The 21,724-nt window shown below is 34.2% G+C and overlaps 1 protein-coding gene and 1 pseudogene across 1 annotated transcript; one reads left to right on the plus strand and one right to left on the minus strand.

The window, feature by feature from the left end:
• Positions 1–162: 162 nt before the first annotated feature.
• On the minus strand, positions 163–6,370 carry LOC127809734 (kinesin-like protein KIN-10C). The gene is made up of 18 exons (XM_052348768.1): positions 6,064–6,370; positions 5,642–5,801; positions 5,252–5,452; positions 4,938–5,124; positions 4,649–4,854; positions 4,314–4,561; positions 4,191–4,233; positions 3,877–3,957; positions 3,752–3,799; positions 3,626–3,673; positions 3,499–3,549; positions 3,340–3,427; positions 2,953–3,251; positions 2,811–2,857; positions 1,233–1,254; positions 1,079–1,147; positions 896–934; positions 163–614 (listed from the first exon to the last, which is right to left on the minus strand). Exons 1-18 carry the CDS (start codon positions 6,276–6,278, stop codon positions 570–572), a joined length of 2,097 nt encoding a protein of 698 aa, XP_052204728.1. The 5' UTR covers positions 6,279–6,370; the 3' UTR covers positions 163–569.
• An 11,762-nt stretch (positions 6,371–18,132) lies between these two features.
• LOC127793610 (gibberellin 20-oxidase-like protein) lies at positions 18,133–21,671 on the plus strand (annotated as a pseudogene).
• The last annotated feature ends 53 nt before the right edge of the window (positions 21,672–21,724 follow it).

Genomic DNA, 21,724 nt, shown 5'->3' on the forward strand with positions numbered 1-21,724 from the left:
ATAAATTTTGCCAAGGATCTGTGTATTTCATAAAAAAAATATTCTATTTGATTGGCAAATACTGTATTTGCGTTCTTTCATCCGTTTATTAGAATCTCTGTAAAAATTTAAGGGTGGATCTAGCATTTCTTGAGAATAGGATCTGCAAGGTTTGATTTATTATTAATGTTATCCCCATTCAGCATAATCTGAGCAAACCTCCAACTTTCCCATTGTGTTCACTGCTGAGTTATCAAGCTACAATTATGCTCTCCGATTAAAACTAAGATCTTGCTTTGCATCTTCATCCATTTCTTCCAGTATTAACAACCATGTAGTTCTGTCTTTCAGCATCACTTCATTGAAGAAAACACCACCACTGGATTCATACAAATAAACAAAGAGAAAAAGCGCATCTATAGAAGATACTCATGTTGATCGGATCGCAGTATATATTAATCATGAAAGCTATAATAACACAGAAGGGGTTTACCATTGGATCATAGATACAAAGAAAAAGGACATTAACAGTGAACACAAATACCAGAGCAACTTTATGTTGCCATGTCAACACCGCACCTACGGCCTGCCTAACTAAAGAGCTCTCCAGCTACCTTCCTCATCATGCCTTTGATCTGCGAAACATTAAGAAACAAAAATTAAATGCATTTTTCAGTTAAATATTATCCTAATTTCTTTTTGATATACAAAATAATTCAATTCCAACAGCATGAGCAAATAAGATATTAATTACATGCAAATCTTTCAGGAGAAGTTGTTTAAACTACTAGACAACAAAATGACAACTGCATATATAAGAGGGCAAAAAGAAATTGACAACTACTAAGAAGCAGATATAGAAGAGCTTAAAACAAAAGAAAAAAAAAATGGATGAGTAAAGTGAGAACTAATTTACCTGCTTTGCTGAAAGGCCAATGTCCTTCAAATCATCAAGCTGCCATGAAACATAAATGCCATATCAATTATGATTTTGGTAAATTCCATACCAATTTTATAAAAATGATGAACAAAAGTTTATGATGGAGAATTCTCTCCCTCAAGATTCATTGAACAGCTGGTATTGTGAAAACAAACTTACATCCTTGAACGGTTCAGGAGATTGTTCACGACGTTCAATAATGTAGCTAGCTCTCTTTTCTCCAATACCCTACACAGACACCAGGATAGACAGTAGTGATAAAATGGAACTAGGAGGTTATATTGACAACAAATCCTTTTAAGATGACTCTTACCTTTAATTCCTTCAACTCTTCCCTGTTAATTAAAAAGAGTAGTTTTGAGTCTATGAAGAATGGAGACAGAAAAATGACAGATGTAAATCATATATTATATTGACTGACTGAAAGGGTGTTTCTAGTGCAGGGGACTTTCGTTTTGCAAGGGTACGCAAAAAGGGAAGGTGGTATTTGTAGGCAATATTTCCCTTTTTTTTTTTTGCAAAGAGATTATTTTCACAGTTAGAATCTGTGACTTTCCAGTCACAAAGGAAGCCTTGCCATTGCTATCAAGGCTTACCACAAGGAAGAAATATTACTAAATATTACTAAAGTTGGTTACTTGCAATCTTCACCATGCAATCTAATTAAACTAAATATCTAGAACAACCAAGTCAGTTGCATATCCAGAAACAGAAATTTGTACAGTCAATACCTAGTTTTAATTGATTGCTTATGCCTAAAAAATTTAAAAAGAAAAATAGCTAAATGTTTTCATGATGCATGTTTTGCAATCTATTAGTTTCCAGCCTTGGTTAGTGAAGTCAAAGAAGGGCCAGCATAAAATTGATGCTAGTTCCTCCTATATAGGATGTTAGCAGTTTCTATTTTCCTTAAAGTTGGTGAGGTGATTAAGAGAAAACTTTGTTCCTATTGATTGACATGATAAATCAAAAAGAAATGTTCGTATCACTTGAATGGTTGAACATTCAGGCATCGCCTAAAATTAATAGACAAAGAAAGCGAATAAATACAACTAGAATAAATCATAAACAATAAGGGTAAATTACACCAAGTATCCCGGAGATATGGCTGAATTCTATGCAACATCCCACGACCTCTATTTGAATTTGAGGCTTACTGCCTTAACCACAAATGTAAAAAGACTATTTTGCCCTTGTCAATCTTTGTCCCAAACTCATTCCCTCCCTCCTCCTCTTATTCGTCTAGTGAAAGTAAAGGGTTTTGCAAAATTTAGGTTATTTGGCTGAGAACCTAGATGATCTGGAACCTAGATACATTCTGGGCCTAATTGAGTTCATTGGGTTTGGATTCAGTCTGGCCAATCGCGCTTCCCCTTTTCATTGCTTCTTTTTCGTTCAATCGCATTGTCAGCATCAGATTATGTTGGTCAATAGAACCTGAGGTTGAGTTTGTGATAATGATATTAATTAATTTTTTTGGTAATTAAGTAAAAATTAATTAAAAGATTTGTTGGTTAGTTGTACTTTGGAGGGTAGGTTGGGAAATAACAAAAAGATTGTATGCTGGTAAGTCAGCATCCATCAGTCAACCAACAGTTTCTTAATGATAGGGGATAGGCTGTTATAAAATACATGAAAATAAAGGATGTCCTTATGGTTTTTGGAAATCAAGTTGTGTGTGTAATTTGGCCATATCTAAGGAGCAGTGTATGTAATTTAAACTAAATAAAAAAACAAAAGAAGTAAAATATGAAAACAAAGGAACTCATCGTAGTTTTTGAGAATTGAGGTGTACCAGATGTGAGCTGGCCATATCTCAAGAATATTGGTTGAATTTACCCTAAGTAATTTGGTACGAAGAGAGAAACAAATAAAAGAAGTATTTACTCACTTGCTAGCACTATTTAGGAACCTAAGGTACTCTTGAACGAGGGAATCCTGCAAGAAAAACAAAAAATTAACCTTAAACTCAACAAAAAAGAAAGAATTAATAAGATAATATGTTGTATATGAAATATGGAAGAAAGGTTGACCTTCATCTTAGAACTCTGTGCACCAAACACTGCCGAAGGGGTACTAAATTTCGTAAACTCCTGTTCATCTTTGACTCCAAAATCATGTTTGGTAACTGGGGTTTTTGGTTCCACAATATCAGTAGAGACCACTTGGCCACTGCATGAAGTAACAGTCCCATCTAGTAACTCCAACTGTATTGGAATTGAAGAACAGAGAGACTTCAAATGATTAGATATATCTCGCAATCTTGCACTTAGTGGTGGAGATCCATCTTCTTTTATCTGCAAACTTTTCTTCTCGTTTTCCATGTTAGCACCTGTAATCCAAAGGAAAATACTGTGATGGCATATCAAAATCAGCTCTATATGCCTCAGACTGTGATTTTAGGATTTTCATGAACTTACCATCTTTTGAATAAGTTGAAGCTTCAATGTTGCTCTCAATGTTAGCAGTTACTTCTGATTGATAGCTTTCACCAAGTAGCAGAATATCCTGAAATAATATTTACTCGCTTAACATCGTGATGCACTGGAAGCAAAGTTGGTATTAGGATGTTCTGTTACCTTCCCTTCTTTATGTTTTGTGCCCTCAAGAACATTCTGTAATGAAATTTCCTGCATTTGGGCATTGATTAAACTCATTGTAAGATCTTTCAAGTCAATAGTTTTACCAAAACAAGAAAACACATACCTCATGTTCAGGTACTGTAGCTGGAAAACCATCTAATGTAGAGCTCCCCTGTAAAGAGTAGATGCATAATCTTCAATTAATTGATAGAACAGGAATCAAGCTTTCTAAAACTTTTCAGTCTCATACCTCATTCTTATGTACTGTGGCTGAAAAAGCAGCTGGAATAGACTTATCCTGTAAACAGATAATATGTTAATCTGGTAAGTGATAGAACACATACGAAGAGAATTATAGCTATTAAATGCACGTACCTCTTCTTGTGAAGAAGCCAAAGTGGATGAAGAAATATCTGACATGCACTGAACTGAAGCTTTGTTTGGCTGAAACTTTCCCTACATAACAATTCATAATCATACGTAACTCCTACATGTATAACTGATGTTTCCCAGAGCCTTGGACACATGGTTCTAAAATGAAAAAGATATCAATTGGAACTTGAAAATATCAAATATATGAAGGCAAGCATGCGCTTTTTTTCTTCCATCTGATAATTTCATTAGCACAAAAGGGAGGAAACAGATGCTGGCAAGAAATTGCTATTTAGTCAGAAATGATAGATGACTACCTGCTTAGAATTTGACAAATGATTTCCTTCATCAAAGAGCTCCCTACAAGTAGAAAAATAATGTCATTAAAAAGAACTATCTTTTCTGACTGAAAGTAACGTAGATTATCCATAAGCCAATACCTTCCCTTTATCACGCAACTGGTGTTCTTTTCAGATAAATGTGCTCTGGAGCTTATTGGTTTCTTCACAGCAGTCGAAACAACCCCAGGTTTACCTTTAAGCGATGAAGAAAGTACTATTGGTTTGACCGAACCTGAACCTAAACCATTACTTTTCTTTGCGGAGTTTGTAGAAACTCGATTGGTTGCTTGACATGATCTAGAAGCTAAACTTGCTGCATAGAGTGTGTCTTGGCAAAACCATGGATTCTACATTTAAAGACATTTCGAACTGGCTCAGTGAAAAAAAATTCCATAAATTAAAAAAAAATTCGAATCAAATGTTGAAAGGCGTACCAAGCAAGTGAGCATCACTACATGATTTGTTCCCCCAAAAGAATCTTGCAACATGCGAGTTAATTTGCTTTCCCGGTATGGCACGCGGCCTTCATTGGTATTCAAGGCATAGACAACATTAAGTAAGGCATACAAAGACTTATTTACTCTGTTACTCTCAACAAGATTGAGGCCTTCACAACTCTTTCGTCTGGCATCCTCATATCCTAAGATGATGGTAAACAGTGAGAAATTTACAATGACATCCTGATTATAGTTAGGACTCTATTACAGGTTTAGCATTGCAAACCTGCTAAATCAACAAAATTTATCTTGCCCAGAAGCTTAACATTTGAGTCTTCCTTGTTAAATAAAATACGCACAATGAGACCCTTGTGGCTCCTTCTTGGCAGGTCAAATGGTGGCTTGTGCATGGCTCGATGCAAGCTACAGCTGTTGTATAACTTGTGAAATTCATCAATGGATTTCACAAATCCCTATTGAGGAAAAGCGAAAAAAATAACATTACATGGTTTTAAGCTAGCAAAAAACTCCATACTGTAAATGCTTAAAATTGACTCGTATTAGTAATGATTTCAAGAGAAGACACCAAAAATAACTTGCCTGAGAGAGCCCTTTAAGCTTTATTTGTCCTTGGGCATCTTCCAATACATGAACTTCTGGCCTTGTGGGATCAAGAAGGTCATAGACATGGTCCTGAAAAACCTCATAGAAAGATATGGAAACCGAATTTTCAACGTCATCAGACATTGACAGAATTTTCGCAACTGCAAGTGTTGCCAATCCTTGTTTGTCTTCGGTACCCTTTGGTTGTAGGAATGTTAAGTCAGTAAGGAATTCAAGACAACAACAACAACAATGATATATCAAGCCTTAATCCCTAATTGGGCTTGCTACATAGATTTTAAGGTTCCCAATTGTCTCTAATTTAAACATTACAACAACTTCCCAGATAAATACAGTTGAACTTCAACAATTGGAATATAGTTTCACCTGAATTGAGTAGGTCTTCCCACTGCCTCTAGCTCCATATGCAATAACTGTCAGATTTTGACCATCAAAAACCCCAGAAATCAAAGGTTTTATCTCCCGTGAAAATATCAGACCATTATCTTCATTCTGTTCATAGCAGTAATCCACTTCGTACGCATCTCTGGCAACAGCAAACTACTCAGCCCCATGTAAAATTGAAATTAGCAGAAACCCTAACTGTCGTGATATAATAGCCATATACTTTATCGACTGAAGCAAAGAAGTAAACCGAATCTCTTTTATCTCAAACAAAACTTTCAGGAACCAATCACAGACTTCAAAATCAAAACCCCCAACTTACTATAAACATGAAATTCCACACAAATCAGTCATACGCCAAGAAATCGTCCACGACAAAAAACGTTGATTCAAGAAGAGAATACCTGGTGGATTGGTCACGGAATGAAATCTTCGCCTTCTCAGAAGAACCATTTCCGGTGGGCTTGGTTATGGAGATCCACGGCGGTGAACCTCCATTCGAAGATTCAGCTTCTTGGTTGGTGAATCCCCGGATTCGGGCCACAATTCGGACCTTATGGCTCGGAATTGAGCAGGCCCTGGGTTTGGTGCGATCTGCGTCTGACATCAAGGAAGCCATGGATAGTTCAGAATTACGAAATTGAGAGAGAGAGAAAGAGAGAGAGAGAGAGAGGGTTTAGTAGTTTTGCAGAGGAAGAATAGAATAGTAGCCGTTACTTTTCTGGGTTTTCAAATTTGTCTTTTGGGCGCTCCTCTGGACCGTGCGTGGTGTAATGTAACTGTAAGGCTCCTCCTGAGGGTATTTTCGTAACCTGATGCTGGTTCAAGGCTTCAAGCTTTATATGATGAGGGTATTTACGTCAATCTGCGGAGAGCTGATTCAAGCTGTACTTAAGCTGGGCCTCCAGTAAGGTTTGGATCACATTCGTGTCTCTGCAGCCCAAGCCCATTAAGAACTTTGAGGAGAATTTGTCCCATATTCAGCATTCGACCTGTGAAAAATAGAACTTGTATTTTGAAAAAATAATTTCATAGAAAATAGAAAATTAAAAAATGTGTTAGATTTCTATTAGAATTTTCAGCGAGAAATCATAAGTAGTCTTGAAGATTATTTCATATTCCTAATTGGTTTTTTGTTTAGTTTGTAATAATATTTTATAGTTAGTTAAAAATTATTATTATATAAAAAAACATTAGTCTTGGTGGATAAGGAAACCTTAACCTTGTTGAAAAAAAAAATTAGTTTATAAATAGGATGATTGACTTGTTAGTCAAGTAGAGCAAATCACTTGTGAGAAATCAATGAGAGTGAGAGTTATGAATTTGGTGTAATTGAGCTTTGGGTTTAGAGAGAGAATATTAAGCTTTGTAATTGTAAACTTTACTATATAGTGATATTTTTCCTCTATCATCTTGATGGTCATGATTTTTTCCTTTTAGGGTTTTCCATGTAAAATCTATTGTGTTTGAGTGTGATTGGATCTTTTGTTTATCATCATATTTTTTTCCCTTTCAACAAGTAGTATCAGAGTTTTGGTTATTGGTCGCTAGTACGCAAAGGATATGCCAAGCATGATGAAGTTTGATTTTGAAAAGTTTGATGGGAAGATCAATTTTAACTTGTGGCAAATACAAGTCAATGATATCTTGATCCAATACGAGTTACACAAGGCGTTAAAAGGCAAACCAACTCCTGAAGACTCAGAAAAATTTAGTCAAGAAACAATTGGCGCTAGTTCTAGAAAATCCATGATAAGCAATGATGATTGGGAGGAACTTGATTTAAATGCTACAAGTACAATTCGATTATGCTTAGCCAAGAATGTTGTTGCCAATGTTCAAGGAATATTTAGTGCGAAGGAACTTTGGGACAAGCTTGAAGAATTGTATCAAGCAAAAAGTGTCTGCAATCAATTTTACCTGAAAGAGTAGTTTCACAAATTGTAGATGACTGAAGGTATGAAAATTTTTGATCATCTGGGGGCTCTCAATGGAATTGTTACTGAACTCTAGCAATTAGAGTAAAAATAGATGATAAAGACAAAGCATTGAAACTCATCTGGTCAGTTCCATCTTCTTATGCACATATGAAACCTCTCTTGATGCATGGGGTCCAACCATAAGATTTGAGGAGGTGGCAAATAAATTAATTTATGAGGAAAGAAGGCTGAGAAGTGAAGATAAAACTTTTGATGATTTAGCACTAGTTAGCAATTGGAAGAAGAACTCCAAGAAGAAAGTGATTTGCTGGAAGTGCAAATAATCCAGTCATGTGAAAAGGGATTGTCGCGCTGATGGAGCAAGTCTGGCAAAGGGCTCCAAAGATTGTGACGTTGGAATTTCATTTCTCAACTTTGTGGGAGATGAAGATCTCATCTAAAAGAGATGGATGCATCCTCATGGCATGCCACTAGACCACCAAAGTTGCCATGAAAGATGATGTGATATTTCTAATGGGTACACAAAATTTGCACATGGGCATTGACTTGGCGATGAAAAAGATGTCGATGACTAAAAAGTTCTCAAGGAAACCAAACATAGGGGTTGCACCATAGTTTTTCATCAAGGTATTTTTCGACATTGTGCTGTGAAAATCTTAGGCGGTATATGCTTATGTGGTTGTACCTTTTATGGTAGAGTACGGTGATCTCGCTGAGGTAGTGGTTTGTTAGGATTTTCAGTGAGAAATCCTAATTAGTCTTGAATATTATTTCTTATTCCTAATTGGTTTCTTGTTTAGTTTGTAATCATATTTTATAGTTAGTTAGAAATTGTTGTTAGGTAAGGAAACCTTAGTCTTGGTGGATAAGAAAATCTTAATCTTTTTGAACAAGGAAACTAGTCTATAAATAAGATGATTGGCTTGTTAGTCAAAGAGAGCAAATCACTTGTGAGAAATCAGTGAGAGTGAGAGCTAGGAACTGGGTGTAATTGGGCCTTGGGTTTAGAGAGAGAATATTGGACTTTGTAGTTATAAACTTTACTACATAGTGGTATTTTTCTTCTGTCGTCCTAGTGGTCGTGATTTTTTTCTTTTAGGGTTTTCCATATAAAATCTTTTGTGTTTGAGTATAATTGGATCTTTTGTTTCTCATCTTATTTTTTTCTCTTTCAACAGTTTCAAATGATTTTTTTTTTTTAAAATAGAAAATTCTTAGACAATTCAATTATAAAAAAAAATAGGTTCAAGGCAAATCGGAGAGAAAGAGAAGAGAAAACGAAAGTGGAAAGAAAAGAACAAAAAAATGAATAAAAGGTAGAAATCGACAGCTACAAGTCACTAACCATCAAATATTTTTGTCAGAGAATGAATATGAAGAAAGTTGCAAATCAAGCATTTAACACGCATAAGCCAAACAAACAGACACATGGGCATGGGTGTTTGATCGCATCCGATTTTATTTGATGGGCGAATTGAGGGGAGGTTGCTCGTTCTTAAGATTAGTTGGGCGAAACTCAAAATCTAGGTCATAAAAAATAAAAATAAAAAGAGAGAAAATTTTGAGAAAAATGCAAAATATATTTTGAGGCAAAAGGCACATATTAAGTCAAGTGTTAGGGTTGGGAGATGTTTTAACATGCCAATCAAGTAACAAGGTGTATATTAAGCTCATTTAACCCATTTTAAGGTTGATTAGTTCTCTTAAAAGTAGTTTGACTCATTTTTCATTGAATTCATAATTGATGCATCTTATTTTCTCGTTTATGACACCTATTATTATGCACATAAAATATTTAGTATTGATGCATTAAACGATGGTATCTATTACATTGCCATAAAGGTTGGGTAATTCTTAAGGATTATACTTCACAAAGCGACATTAAATAGGATAATTATCATAACTACATTCCAAATTGTTCCTGTTAGTTGGTACCTATCAATATTAAAAATCCCTCTAAGAGAGTTTTGTCAAATCATGCATCATTTATACATGAAAATGTTTTGAATCTTATCTTAATACCTTTATTTATGTTTTTTAACATTGTGATGTAATGCAAAATCTCTTTATTTATTATGAACGTATTTGAAGTTATGTTATTTCTTTATGTTTGATTTAGATTATTATGTTTCCTTGTAATATTCTAATTCCTTGTCTTTTTAACTTTTCCTTGATGAGGTTATGTCGCGTTAAGGGGGGTATAAGATTAATATAAGAAACCATGGGGGCTTAAATAAAATTTAAAAAAAAAAATTAAATTCCCAATGTTATAGCATGTCTAAAAAGTAAGGGGGTTACCTGATTAATCAATTTTTACACTTAGGTTCAATTGCTATTACATTAAATTGCACTAAAATGTTTAATGTTCACCTTTAATCAAATTTAAGTTAAAATGAGAAAGCGAAGTATTAAAGGTGATTCCCAATCAAAGAGTACCAGGGAAGAAACTTAATCATAATGTGATAGTGAGGATTAAGCAACCTTTAGTAGAGTTGGGAGAAATTCACCAGTATTGGAATTAAACTATTTTGAAAAATTAATTTCTCAATCTTTTATCGTTCTTCTAGATTATTCCAAAGTTATATAAAAAAATTAGATTGAAATCACAAAATTCAATGAGTTTAACATTAACATGGCATTTGGTACGTAAGAAGTTTTTATATTATTGAGATTCATGATTTATAAGAATATTTTTGAGAATCTTTGATTTTTAAGATTTATATAATTTTATGTTTGATTAAGTTTAAACATTCTCATGAATGTTGTGTATTTTTTTTAAAAATCTTACATTTCTATGTTTGGTTTAAATGCAACATTTTTTGGAATCTTATATATGTATGTGTGTATATATATAATATATATGTTTGTATGAATATCTACTTTAATTATTTTTAAAGAATTTTATATATAAAGCATTCAGTTATTAAGAAGGTAATGGGTGTTTTAGACTTTTTATTTGTTAAAAATTTTCTTTAGTCCATAAGAATCCAGGATTCTCAACTCTTCTATGGAAATCTTTTTGTGAGAAAGTTGATTAAAAATAAATCATGTGAATGATATTTTTTTATATTTTTTTTTAAAAGTTGTACCAAACATGAAAATATAAATTTCCAATCTAATATTTTCAGTAATCTAAAAATTTCTCTTATACCAAACACACCCCTTAATAACCTATTGGCTTTTTAGAGTCATGCTATTTTTGTAAAGAGAATTCTTTTTTTCTAGCTTATTTTTTCATTCGTTTTCGATAAAGTTATGTTGAAAATGTATTGCAATATTTCCTTGAAAATTGATACTGTATTAAAATTTGAGTCCTTCTACAGAGCTAGACAGATTGACAGACAGACTTACAAAATGGGGGTTAAAATATTAAAATGCCTTCACCCATATTGTATTAGAAAAAGTGCAATACAATGTAAGCGAGGGCATTTTAGTCTTTTAGCCTCCATTCTGTAAGTCTGTTTGTCAACTTGTCTGGTTCTCAAAATTTTTTCTTAAAATTTTATACACAAAACTATGTCTAATAATTGTTTTTTCTTAAATCACGACAATTGTATTTTGAGAATATAAATTGCCATATTTAATATTTTATTTATTTCATGAAATTGAAGTTGTTATGCATTATTTTTGTTTTTATAAATTTCTAATTTACCATGGTGTTGTCATTTCCTCATATTTTATCCTTCTTATTGAGTCACATTCCCCTTCTTTTATCCCTTAATTGAGTCACATGTCTCTCTCATTTTCTCCTGTTTTTTATTTGGCATGCAAATTGGAGGTGAAGAATAACAATAGAATTGGTTCATCTAAATCCCTTTCTCTTTCCATTTATTTTAATGCAGAGACTTCATATCATATATTTTATGACAATTACAAAGATATCTTACTCAAAAAATAACAAAAATGAGAGTAAATACAATATAAGTCAGTAAATAAATATCTAATAAACAATTTAAAAAAAATAAAAAAGAAAGAGTATGTCTAGTACAAAGAGTAATATAATATCAAATAATCTGATAAGACGTAAAGGCAACCAAATAATAACCTTGTAAATGAAGAGTTAAAGAAATGGTCATGATCATCGATGAGATCTTGGTTGAGGCAGTGGAAAAGAGTGGTGCAAGGAATTGGAATGAAATGTAAAAGAATACTAGTCAAAGGAGACGTAAGATAAGAGTTGTAAATTGAGATGGGCTAACCATTTTAAGCCTGATATGAAAAAAAGTATATTTTTTGCACGTAAAATGAACCTCATCATTGAACTCCACAACGACATGGTAACAGATGGGCTCACATATATAGTCACTCAAGTAATTTGGCCTTAATTTCCTTTTCTACGATAAATGTGCACACACTCTAATTTTTTTATTTTTTCTCCATCCTCCACCCCTATATGCTATGATGTAGATTAGATTGAAATCATATTCTCTTTCTCCCTCTCCACATAATTGGATGTATGAATCAATTTATTTTGTCCTTTTTATTTAATTTGTAAAAGCTCAATTTAGATTTACAAACCTATAATATCTACTTTGTCATTTTGTTTACGTTTGGTATGTTTCCCTTAATTTTCTTAGCCTCTTTATTATTATTACTACTTGTGTTTCTATGTCTAGATTCTAAGTAGAATGGATAATGAAATTAAGATTTTTTTTTATCTTAAACAAATTATAAATCATTGTTAATCGACAAAATCTTTTTTCTCATCATCATCTACTCCCCAATCTTTTACGTTTTATCAGTGCCAAAACAACAGTTACAGTAATTCTTTACCCCACTTTTATCTATTTAATTCTCCATAAATATTAGACACTTCACTAATTAGTGTTATTTTTATCTTTTTCTCTAATCCCATCAAGTTTATTAGTCTTGGCTTCACAACCAAGGAGGCTTCCAATAACCTTGATTCTAGTGGTTTTTGTTTCAACCCCATCACCAATCCAAAAAAGGGCTTTTCAAACCTAAGTCTAGTATTAATTTTGGGATCAATATTATACCATCCCTATGAGGTTCTTCCAACTCACTTCAAGCCATCAAAACTGTCTCTTTTGAGTTTACTACTGTACCATGTGTGGAAAATTGTAACCCACTTCAGATCACGCCTTGTGGTTTTACTACCCCACCCATAGCAGGTTCTTCCAACTCAATACAAATCGTGCCTAAGAGTGTTGGGTTCAACAGTGCACCATTTATGAGAAGGTTTATAAACCTTCTCCAAACTATGCCTGACTGCAATTGGGGGTTCAACACTACACCATTCATAGAAGGTTCCTCCAACATGTTTCACACTATTCATAGTGATTTTGGGTTCAACATCAACATTGCACCGTATTTGGGAGGCTTTCCAAACCTACTCCAACCCAAGCTAAATGGTTTTGGGTTTCATATGGGGCAGTGCCTCCAGCCCACTTGAAAGCATATCTAGTGGTTTCTACTTGGATCTAGAACCAATCATGAAAGACTTCTCTTATCCACTTCAAACCAAGTACTCTAATGATTTTGGCTTGAACTTGTTACCAAATGCTCCAATCCACTTGGTCTTGTCCCCACCAACTCTATCAAAATCAAACACCCCATTTTCCCAATGAAAGAACTTGCAAGAGAGTTATTGAGGAGTATAGTGCATTTTTGAAAATCAGATAAAAAAAATTTCCTTGAAAGGTAAAGAGAAGGTCATATATGAAACCTTTAAAAGGTAAAGAAAAGGCCATATATGAATCCAATGGTTAATGGAGGGTTTTGCAAAACTCATAGATGATTCAAATTTAGGTAGTTCATCTATGGGTGAGTTGAACTCATTTACTTTAGGATCAAGGACTTAGCCCAATCAAAGGCACAACTAATTAAGTTGGCTACCTCAACCAATGAGTAAACCAAATATGTTATATACAACTGTTTCATTCATTTCATCATTTGTTCTTTATCTTGTGCATAATTTTTTTAATGTGTTTTATAACATATAAAAATTATATCATGTTTTTAATGCTTACGTAATATTATTTATAAACTATATATCAAGGATTCTATTTCTTCAACATGCATTAGAGGGATGGCCAGTGGTATGCACGTGCAAATAAAAAATTAAAAGATTTAAAATAAATATTAATTTGGTGATGTTTAACAATTGCATTTTAGTTTTTAGTTTTTTTAGATTAAATTTAAATATAAAGAATCTTGATGTAGTGGTAAAAATGTTTCTAAATTTATTATACAGAGATCATGAATCTTATTGGCAATTTAGTAAAGTTAATTTTTATTTGTTTAGACAAAATAGATAAAAGGTATTGTGACACTCGTGACTTAAAACATGCTTAAAAATAAAAAAAATAATAATATTCTTATGAACTTCAGGGTTTAGCGCAGACGAAAACTTGAGAAACAAAACTTTTATAAACTTAAGTAAAGTTTCGAACATAATAAGATTCAGAGCATGTTTCGCATAGATATAAAGTTTGGTACTGAAAACATGATTTCAATAGATAACCATCATATGTATTTAAACAAGTCATGACATAACATAACATAACATATGGAGACACGAGAGATTCCACCAACTTACAGGGGTAAGAACTCTAGTGCGTAGCGCTACCGAGCTCCGGTCCCGAAACTTGCGTGAACATAACATAACATGAGGGACCACATAACATAATTCATGGTTATGCTTAAACATCATAAATAGTTCATAATATACTTACCTCAACTTGGTTGGATGAGATTCAAATGTTTAAGGCTTCACACCTTACCGGGTTTGTCTTTCTGCAGACAAAATACGTATTTTCGTGAACTAAATCTCTCATAACCTTACATGAGATTGTAGATAATTAAATAAGAGGTTGATATGTGAAATCTCATGGAAAAGGGGGCTTCCACGCACCCTCACGCGGCCCAAGAAGAGGTGGCGCCTATTTTCACGCCTTAGGGGCAGATTCGACACGCTTTCGTATTTTTGTCATATCTCTCTCATTTTAACTCCGAATTGACTTCCGTTTGAACCTACGGATTCCTATTTCAATCCTATATATGATTATGTAAATAAATCAGACTTACCTCTCTGATTGGCTAACTGTTACAGCAGATCTTTGCGGCTATCCGCTTTCCGTCAAGCCTTTGCCTCTCATTTGTTTTCTCCCTCGTTTTTCACCGACTTTCTCTTTTTCTTTTACAGAAATTCCTCCTTACACTCAAGATATTATTTCTCTCTGAAATTGCTCTCAAAGTAACTTGGATTTGGCTCACACAATTTTGAAATGGCTTGGGAAGTTAGACTTCAAGCCTATTTATAGAATTATCCATCAAATCATAGCATGCCATGTGTCACCTTAATTATTTGGGATTCATCATTACTTCCATGTGTTACCAACCAATTGGTGACAAGTGTCCAAAACTTGGAGGTTAAGTAATCTTTGAGCCTAAGCAAAATACTTGGAGAAGACTTTAGAGAATACTTGGATAAGACTTGGAAAAGACTTTGCAAAGACTTAGAGAAGACTTAGCAAAGACTTGGAGAAGACTTACTTTAACAAAGACTTGGAGAAGACTTACTTTGGAGAAGACTTATCAAAGACTTGGGGAAGACTTAACAAAGACTTAGAAGACTTAAGACTTATCCATGTGCTTCCATTCAAATAATGCCAATTTCTTTCTTCCAAGATAAGCCATTCTAAGGCTTCTAGAGTAAGCCAATCTCTTTCTTCCAGGTAAGCCATTCTAAGACTTTTGGGGTAAAGTTAATTATTACAACTTCCAAGCTAAGCCACCTTAAGACTTTAATTGAAATCCGGGCCAATAGATTTGTGCCACGTCATCGTTGATCTTATCCTCAAACACCCAATAGAATGCTTCCACCTCACAAGGACACTTGGAGAGTGTTCATTGACTAATTCTTGATATTTTTGGTTGATATTTTGGCTAGTTTACCAATATTACACTTGTGCCTGAGTTTTTCCAAGAATTTTGCTTTTACCCGGACTTAATAATTACGATTTTGCCACTATTTCAAAAACTAAGTTTTTGTCTTAGGATTTTCGTAACCACTTGAAAATGTCTCATTTCATCATGTATCTGAACTTAAATATCCCTAGTATATATCACAATTGAAAGTTCTTGGATATTACATATTTAAACTAAGAAAAGAAATAAACAAAATCTCGGGTGTTACAGGTATTTTTGGAGTTTAACAAAGCTCCAATCAATAGACATTTATTTATATCCAACTTATATCTATTCTATTATACTAACAAGGTGACTCGTGCTATTCACACATAAATAATAAAGAGTTAATTTTATTGCAAATGTATAGCCTAAAATAGAAAACTAATTTTATTTTATGAAATTAAAATAATTCCATATATTAACATGAACAATATAAAAAATAAAAAAAAAAACTAATTATTGCTTTTATAATAAAAACTAATAACTATCTATCCATTTTAATTTTAAAACATGGTGATAATATATTGTTTAAAAAAAATATATTTAAATAGGCAATAACTTTACATCTCATATCGTAGCACTTTTAGTTAAAAGTGATAAAAAAAAAATAGATTTTGAAACCATGAATACAAATATAATCACCCATTCAAAAAATACATTATATTTTGATTCTAAAATTCAGAATAGGAGGGATATTTTGAAAAATATTCAAAAGAGGAAGGACATTTTAGAAAGATATTCAAAAGAGGAGGGATATTTTGGAAAATATTCAAAAGAGGAAGGATATTTTAGAAAGATAATCAAAAGAGGAGGGATATTTTGGAAAAATAAAAAAGCTTCGTGGTAACATATTTGAGCGTAAGTCCATATCTAGACCCAACTTGAATTGGGCCGTGGACTGCTTTCGATCTTAGCATTTGGGCTACCCTTTCCTTAGGGCTCGGTTAAGCTTCTCTGCATCGGGAAAAAAGCTCTCGTCTTCTTCCTTCTCTTTGGCGGAGAGAATGGAGGTGAAGAGAGAGAACAATGGCGTCGAGAAGAAGATAGCGTCCCCTTGTGATGTGGAAGCTCTGAAGAAATGCTTGGAGCAAAATAAAGGGGATTACGTTAAATGCCAATCGCAGATTGAAGCTTTCAAGTCGTCTTGTTCGCTGAAGAAGCCGGCCAATTCGACTTCCCAATCCGTGCTCAAGAATGGTCAGGCCTCTGACCTTTCAAGTTCGAGTACTTGAAAATTGAACTGGAAGCCTTTTACGCTTCTGATCTAGAATGAACGTGTAGCTAGTTTGATTGTCTTCCTGTTGTTTTCGGCTGTGAACTGAAACCTACTTCGAGAAAAAAGCCGTGTGAAATGGTGATTTATTGGTTTATTGGTAATCATCTGAATCCTGTGCAGTAATAAAAAACAGTTTTACTTTGATAAGTCACTGTTTTTTCAATGGTTTTTGTTTTTTAGCAATTGAATTCTTGTGCCGTGATATTTTGTTCGACTTTAATTTTTAATATAAAATATGAATATTCTTCATTGCATTTTGATGTTATATAGTGCTTTAATTGCTCCCATCTATTATGAAATTTGAATAACTGTAAAATCCGGTTGCTGCTTAGGGGGGCCTGGGAGAGAGATCTTTGCTTGTAACAGTCAATATGTATGTGTGTATGCATAGAATGTTCTCTTACTTACATTTTGAACTGCATTTCCATTTAGACATGGTATTTTCTAGAGTTCCCATTCCAGTGTCCAAATTGCAACTTTTCATGCAATTTTCTTCGGGAAGAATGTTCTGTGTTGCTTTTTGCGGGTAATGAGGAAAAGTTTATTATAATACCTTGCTTGGAATCAGAAACTATATAATTGAGTCTATAGAGGAATTCAACACTAATATTAATTAAGAGCATGAAATTCAACACTACTGTTAGAACCAACAAAAGGAAAAAGTCTATACAGAGGATGGAATGGAAAGACATATTTGCAAGTCACCATGGGGGGTCAGCTCATGAAGCTGCCTTGTTCCAACCTCTCTCTTCTATAGGGATATCCCCATCGGTATTACCACGTTTACGTTACTTCTGTGCAGAAAATCGTCCATGTGCTGATATGATTACTCTCACATGTGGTGAGGACTGTTATTCATGAACAGGAAAGGAGAGCTAAAAAAGAGTTATAGAAAACTTGGGAGGGAGATATAGTAAGTTCCAAGCATTGATCAATCTATTCCAAAAGTACAAATCAGATTTGGCGAAGTTTTTACAGGCATTTCTGGGGCTTCTGCTTCGGACATGAATGCTTGGGGTGCACTTGATGTTATGCTGGTGTTATAACTTGATATCTTATAATTTGTTTAACCATTCCATTCTATACAACATTAAGTAACAAATTTTAGAATTTGCACTTAATCATCTTTGTGTGCACACGTGTTGCCCCAGGGGGGAAGGGGGGTGATTGCATTTTTTTTAGGTGATTTCTCTCCAAGTTTTATACAACATTATGTAACAAATTTTAGAATTTGCACTTAAAATTATCTTTGTGCGCACACATGTATTGCCTGGGGGGGGGGGGGGGGGGGCAGCAGGCATGATTACAATTTCTTTTTTCTTTTTCTTTTTTTTCAATCATGGGACTGATGAAGCATTATGGAAGGAGGCTGATGAATATTGGAATCAAAATAATCAGGTCTATATGTCATTGACCCTCCCCCCATTCGCAGAGCAGGGGGAGTTTTGTGCATCAGGAGGCCCTTTTATTCAACAATTGCTGCATTAAATTCCCCATTCAAGTTTCAGTTGAAGCAAGGATTTTCTCTCTCGTGTCCTTTTTAATTGTGGAAGTGTCAAAACTAGATTTTGGTGCTTTGTTGTGCTTCAACAAAGCTTCTTTGCTGAAATACTACCGCTCTTGCCAATTCCATTTTGTCCTTACAGCTGAGCTAAAATTCCTTCCTGAGCTTTCTTATGGAGACAACCTCAAAGACAAGACAGCTGTTGATTTATTTGACTACTAACTGGCAATAATTGGTGTTGAAGAACTATTTTTATTTTATCTTCTATCATCAATGATCCAATATCTATACCACATGGAATCTTCAATATGTGGAGTGCCTCTGCCAGAACATGCAGGCATGGGCAAGATTATGGGCATGGGCATGGAGGTCCCAAATTAGTTAAGGCTTCCCTAGCAGAACCAACAGCAAGAAATCTTAAACTTCTTACGTCTATTGTGTGCATTTTTTGGATAGAGTAAATTGGAAAGGCTAAACATGTTTAAGAAATTTTCCTGGAACATAAAAAATATACTGGGGATGGTGGTGCTATTGGGACTACAAAAATGCACCTTAAACTCAAATGGCTCCTTTTGCTTATATTTGGGTTTTATGTAAACAAATTGAAATAGCCCCATATGCATGAAATTCTGTTCTACTTACTTTTTTGGATATGGTCCCAAGTTAGTTTTTTTTTTGGGGGGGTACAATTATGTTGAGAATAACTGAGCTTTGTTTGCAACAACTGAAGGTTATACCGATCCTATTTCTTGTTTCGAATGTGGAATTTGTTTTTTGTTGTCCTAGAAGATCTGTTAATGGAACTACACTGCTCTTTACAAGAGTCCTCCTCCTTGGACTTTGTCTCCTTCCATAGCTCTCTTTGACATTGTGTTTCTTGATTCTCCTTTGTGGTATTGGAGGATGTTTCTGATGTCAAATTAAAAAAATAAAATAAAATAAAACAATACTGTCCCTTTCACTCCCTTTTTTTTAACAGGTTTGGTTATGCCAACTTTATTCCTTTAGGTTGAAAAATTCCACCTTTGAATGATATCACATGGGATACATGTCTTCTGTCTCCTGTTTGCTGCTAACTCCATTGCTTCTAGTTTTCTATGCTGTAAAGCTTATAACATTATTTCAACAACCTGTTTAACATTTATATTTTTATCTTAAGTTCATTGAACAAAATGCTGCAGACTTTCCACCTTTATCTTTTTTTTTTTTTTTTTAATCACTACCATTCAATTGCTTACTTTGTCCTAGAGGGACTTTGTGCCATATAAAATGATCAATGAAAAAGGCGGAGCTTGTTTGATTATCAGACTGGCCAAAACTTCCTACAGGAGAATCTTAGTTCAACATCCTGCCATAATAAAATTACCAGATTGCAGCCTATTTGCTTTAATAAATCCAAGCCACCTCTTGTTGACCTTCACATAAACATAATAATAATAAGAAGAAGAAATCTCTCTCAAAAATAACAAACTTCTTTGTTAAAATTGTACATTAATATGTTCCTATGATTGCCTTTGTTTCTAGCTATAAAACTGCATCTTAAATTTAGCCAAAGTACTGTACATGTATCTTTTTAATCTTATAGATGGGTAAGTTGTTTTGACTTCTCTTAGCTGTTATAAGTGCAATCCGTTTATGCAGTTTTGGTAGGTTTTGGCCTTATTCAAATTTTAGAACACTGTACCATGTCAACAAGAGTTGGTATGGGTATAAAAGATGGAATTATCTGTGTGTGAATAATCATATGCATCTAAGTTGTACAACTATATACATGTTTTAGATAACTTCAATTTACCGATTTATGTATATGTAGATGATTTTATACATTCAGCCAACATCTATTTAACACCTCAAGCAACAGATTAAACCAAACTTCTTCCTATATTTCCAAGAACAATGTCTGAAACTCAGACATCTCTAGGACTTCCTGTACTTGACATCTCTCAGCCCATAAAGACATCCTCTCTGTCTTCCCTCTCTCTAGCCTGCAAAGAATGGGGTTTCTTTTACATCACCAACCATGGAATCTGTGTTCTATTTCCAACCATCTTTTCAAGCTCCCTTCTGAGCTGAAACTGAAACTCGGCCCCTCATCAACCTTAAAAACCTACACTCCTCACTTCATTGCCTCCCCTTTCTATGAAAGTCTTCGGGTGTCTGGACCTGACTTCTTTGCATCTGCACAGAGTTCAGCAGAAGAAGTCCTCAGCCTGCAAAGTTCAGAATTCAGGTTAAATGATCATATTAACATGCCTGCCCTTTTACCAATTAGAAAACAGCCTTTTCAGTTTGTATTTGTGGCACTTGAAGGCATTATGGATTCTTCAAAATGGAAATTTTGCTAATATTGAATCACAGTTATCAATAAATCTAATCTCTCATATTTTTTAAAATTATTCATTATGGAAACTACACGTCAATGTAATACTTGTACTTTGATTCAAAGGAAAAGAACTGATTTTCTTTTATGCAAACTATCTTCCATTGCTTCTATTCGCATCTGTTGAGCTTGTTCTCAATATTTGTGTACTTCTTTTTGCTAGTGAGATACTGAGAGAGTACGGAAGCCAGATGACAAAGCTGTCGAAGAGAATTATACAGATTGTGCTGATGTGCTTGGGCAAAGATTTTGAGAAGAAATTTGAATCAGAGTTCAGTAACTGCCTTGGTTATCTCAGAATAATCAACTACGCGCCACCTGAGTGCATGAAGCAGAAAGAGGTTGAAGGTCTTGGCATGCACACTGACATGAGCTGTGTAACCGTTGTCTATCAGGGCGAGATTGGTGGGTTGCAAGTGAGATCAAAGGAAGGGAAGTGGATGGATATAAATCCATGCGATAATAATCTTGTAGTGAATGTTGGAGACTTGATGCAAACCTGGAGCAATGGGAAGCTAAGATCATCTGTGCACCGAGTTGTTCTAAAGCAACCTTTCACTCGGTTTTCGCTTGCTTTTTTTTGGTGCTTTGAAGATGACAAGCTCATTCTTGCACCCAATGAAGTGGTTGGTGAAGGGAACTTGAGGATCTACAAGCCATTTGTTTGTGCGGATTATTTGAAATTTAGAGAGAACAGTGAAAAAGGGAAGTTCGAGAAAGTGGGTCTTACTGCCAAAGATTTTGCCGGTATTGAATGATAAAAGATATGCTTTCTGCGACTGCTTGTGTGTGTTTGGAAGCATTTGAGTTGTAGTGGGAGATTAAGATGCTATTTCGGATGAGCTTTTTTTTTTTTTGTACTGTTTTATTTTGTTGCAAACAGTTGTGTGCCTTTTAATTGTATTATCTGTATGATTAGGTGCACATTTGTTTATTTCCTTCTGCTATCAATAAATTGCTTAAGATTTTCCTTGCAGAAATGCATCCTTGCATGAAACTTTGGTTATGCATAGAACTTGTATGAAGATAGTAC

This window comes from Diospyros lotus, chromosome 1, assembly GCF_014633365.1.
Source record: "Diospyros lotus cultivar Yz01 chromosome 1, ASM1463336v1, whole genome shotgun sequence".
NCBI lineage: Eukaryota > Viridiplantae > Streptophyta > Magnoliopsida > Ericales > Ebenaceae > Diospyros > Diospyros lotus.

Excerpts from the sequence above, each read along its gene's own strand:
- LOC127809734 (XM_052348768.1), bottom strand. The coding sequence starts at position 6,278 with ATGGCTTCCTTGATGTCAGACGCAGATCGCACCAAACCCAGGGCCTGC. Across the intron at positions 3,674-3,751 it reads CCACAGTACATAAGAATGAG|GGGAGCTCTACATTAGATGG; the intron begins GTATGAGACTGA and ends TACTCTTTACAG. Across the intron at positions 615-895 it reads TTGGCCTTTCAGCAAAGCAG|ATCAAAGGCATGATGAGGAA; the intron begins GTAAATTAGTTC and ends AATGTTTCGCAG.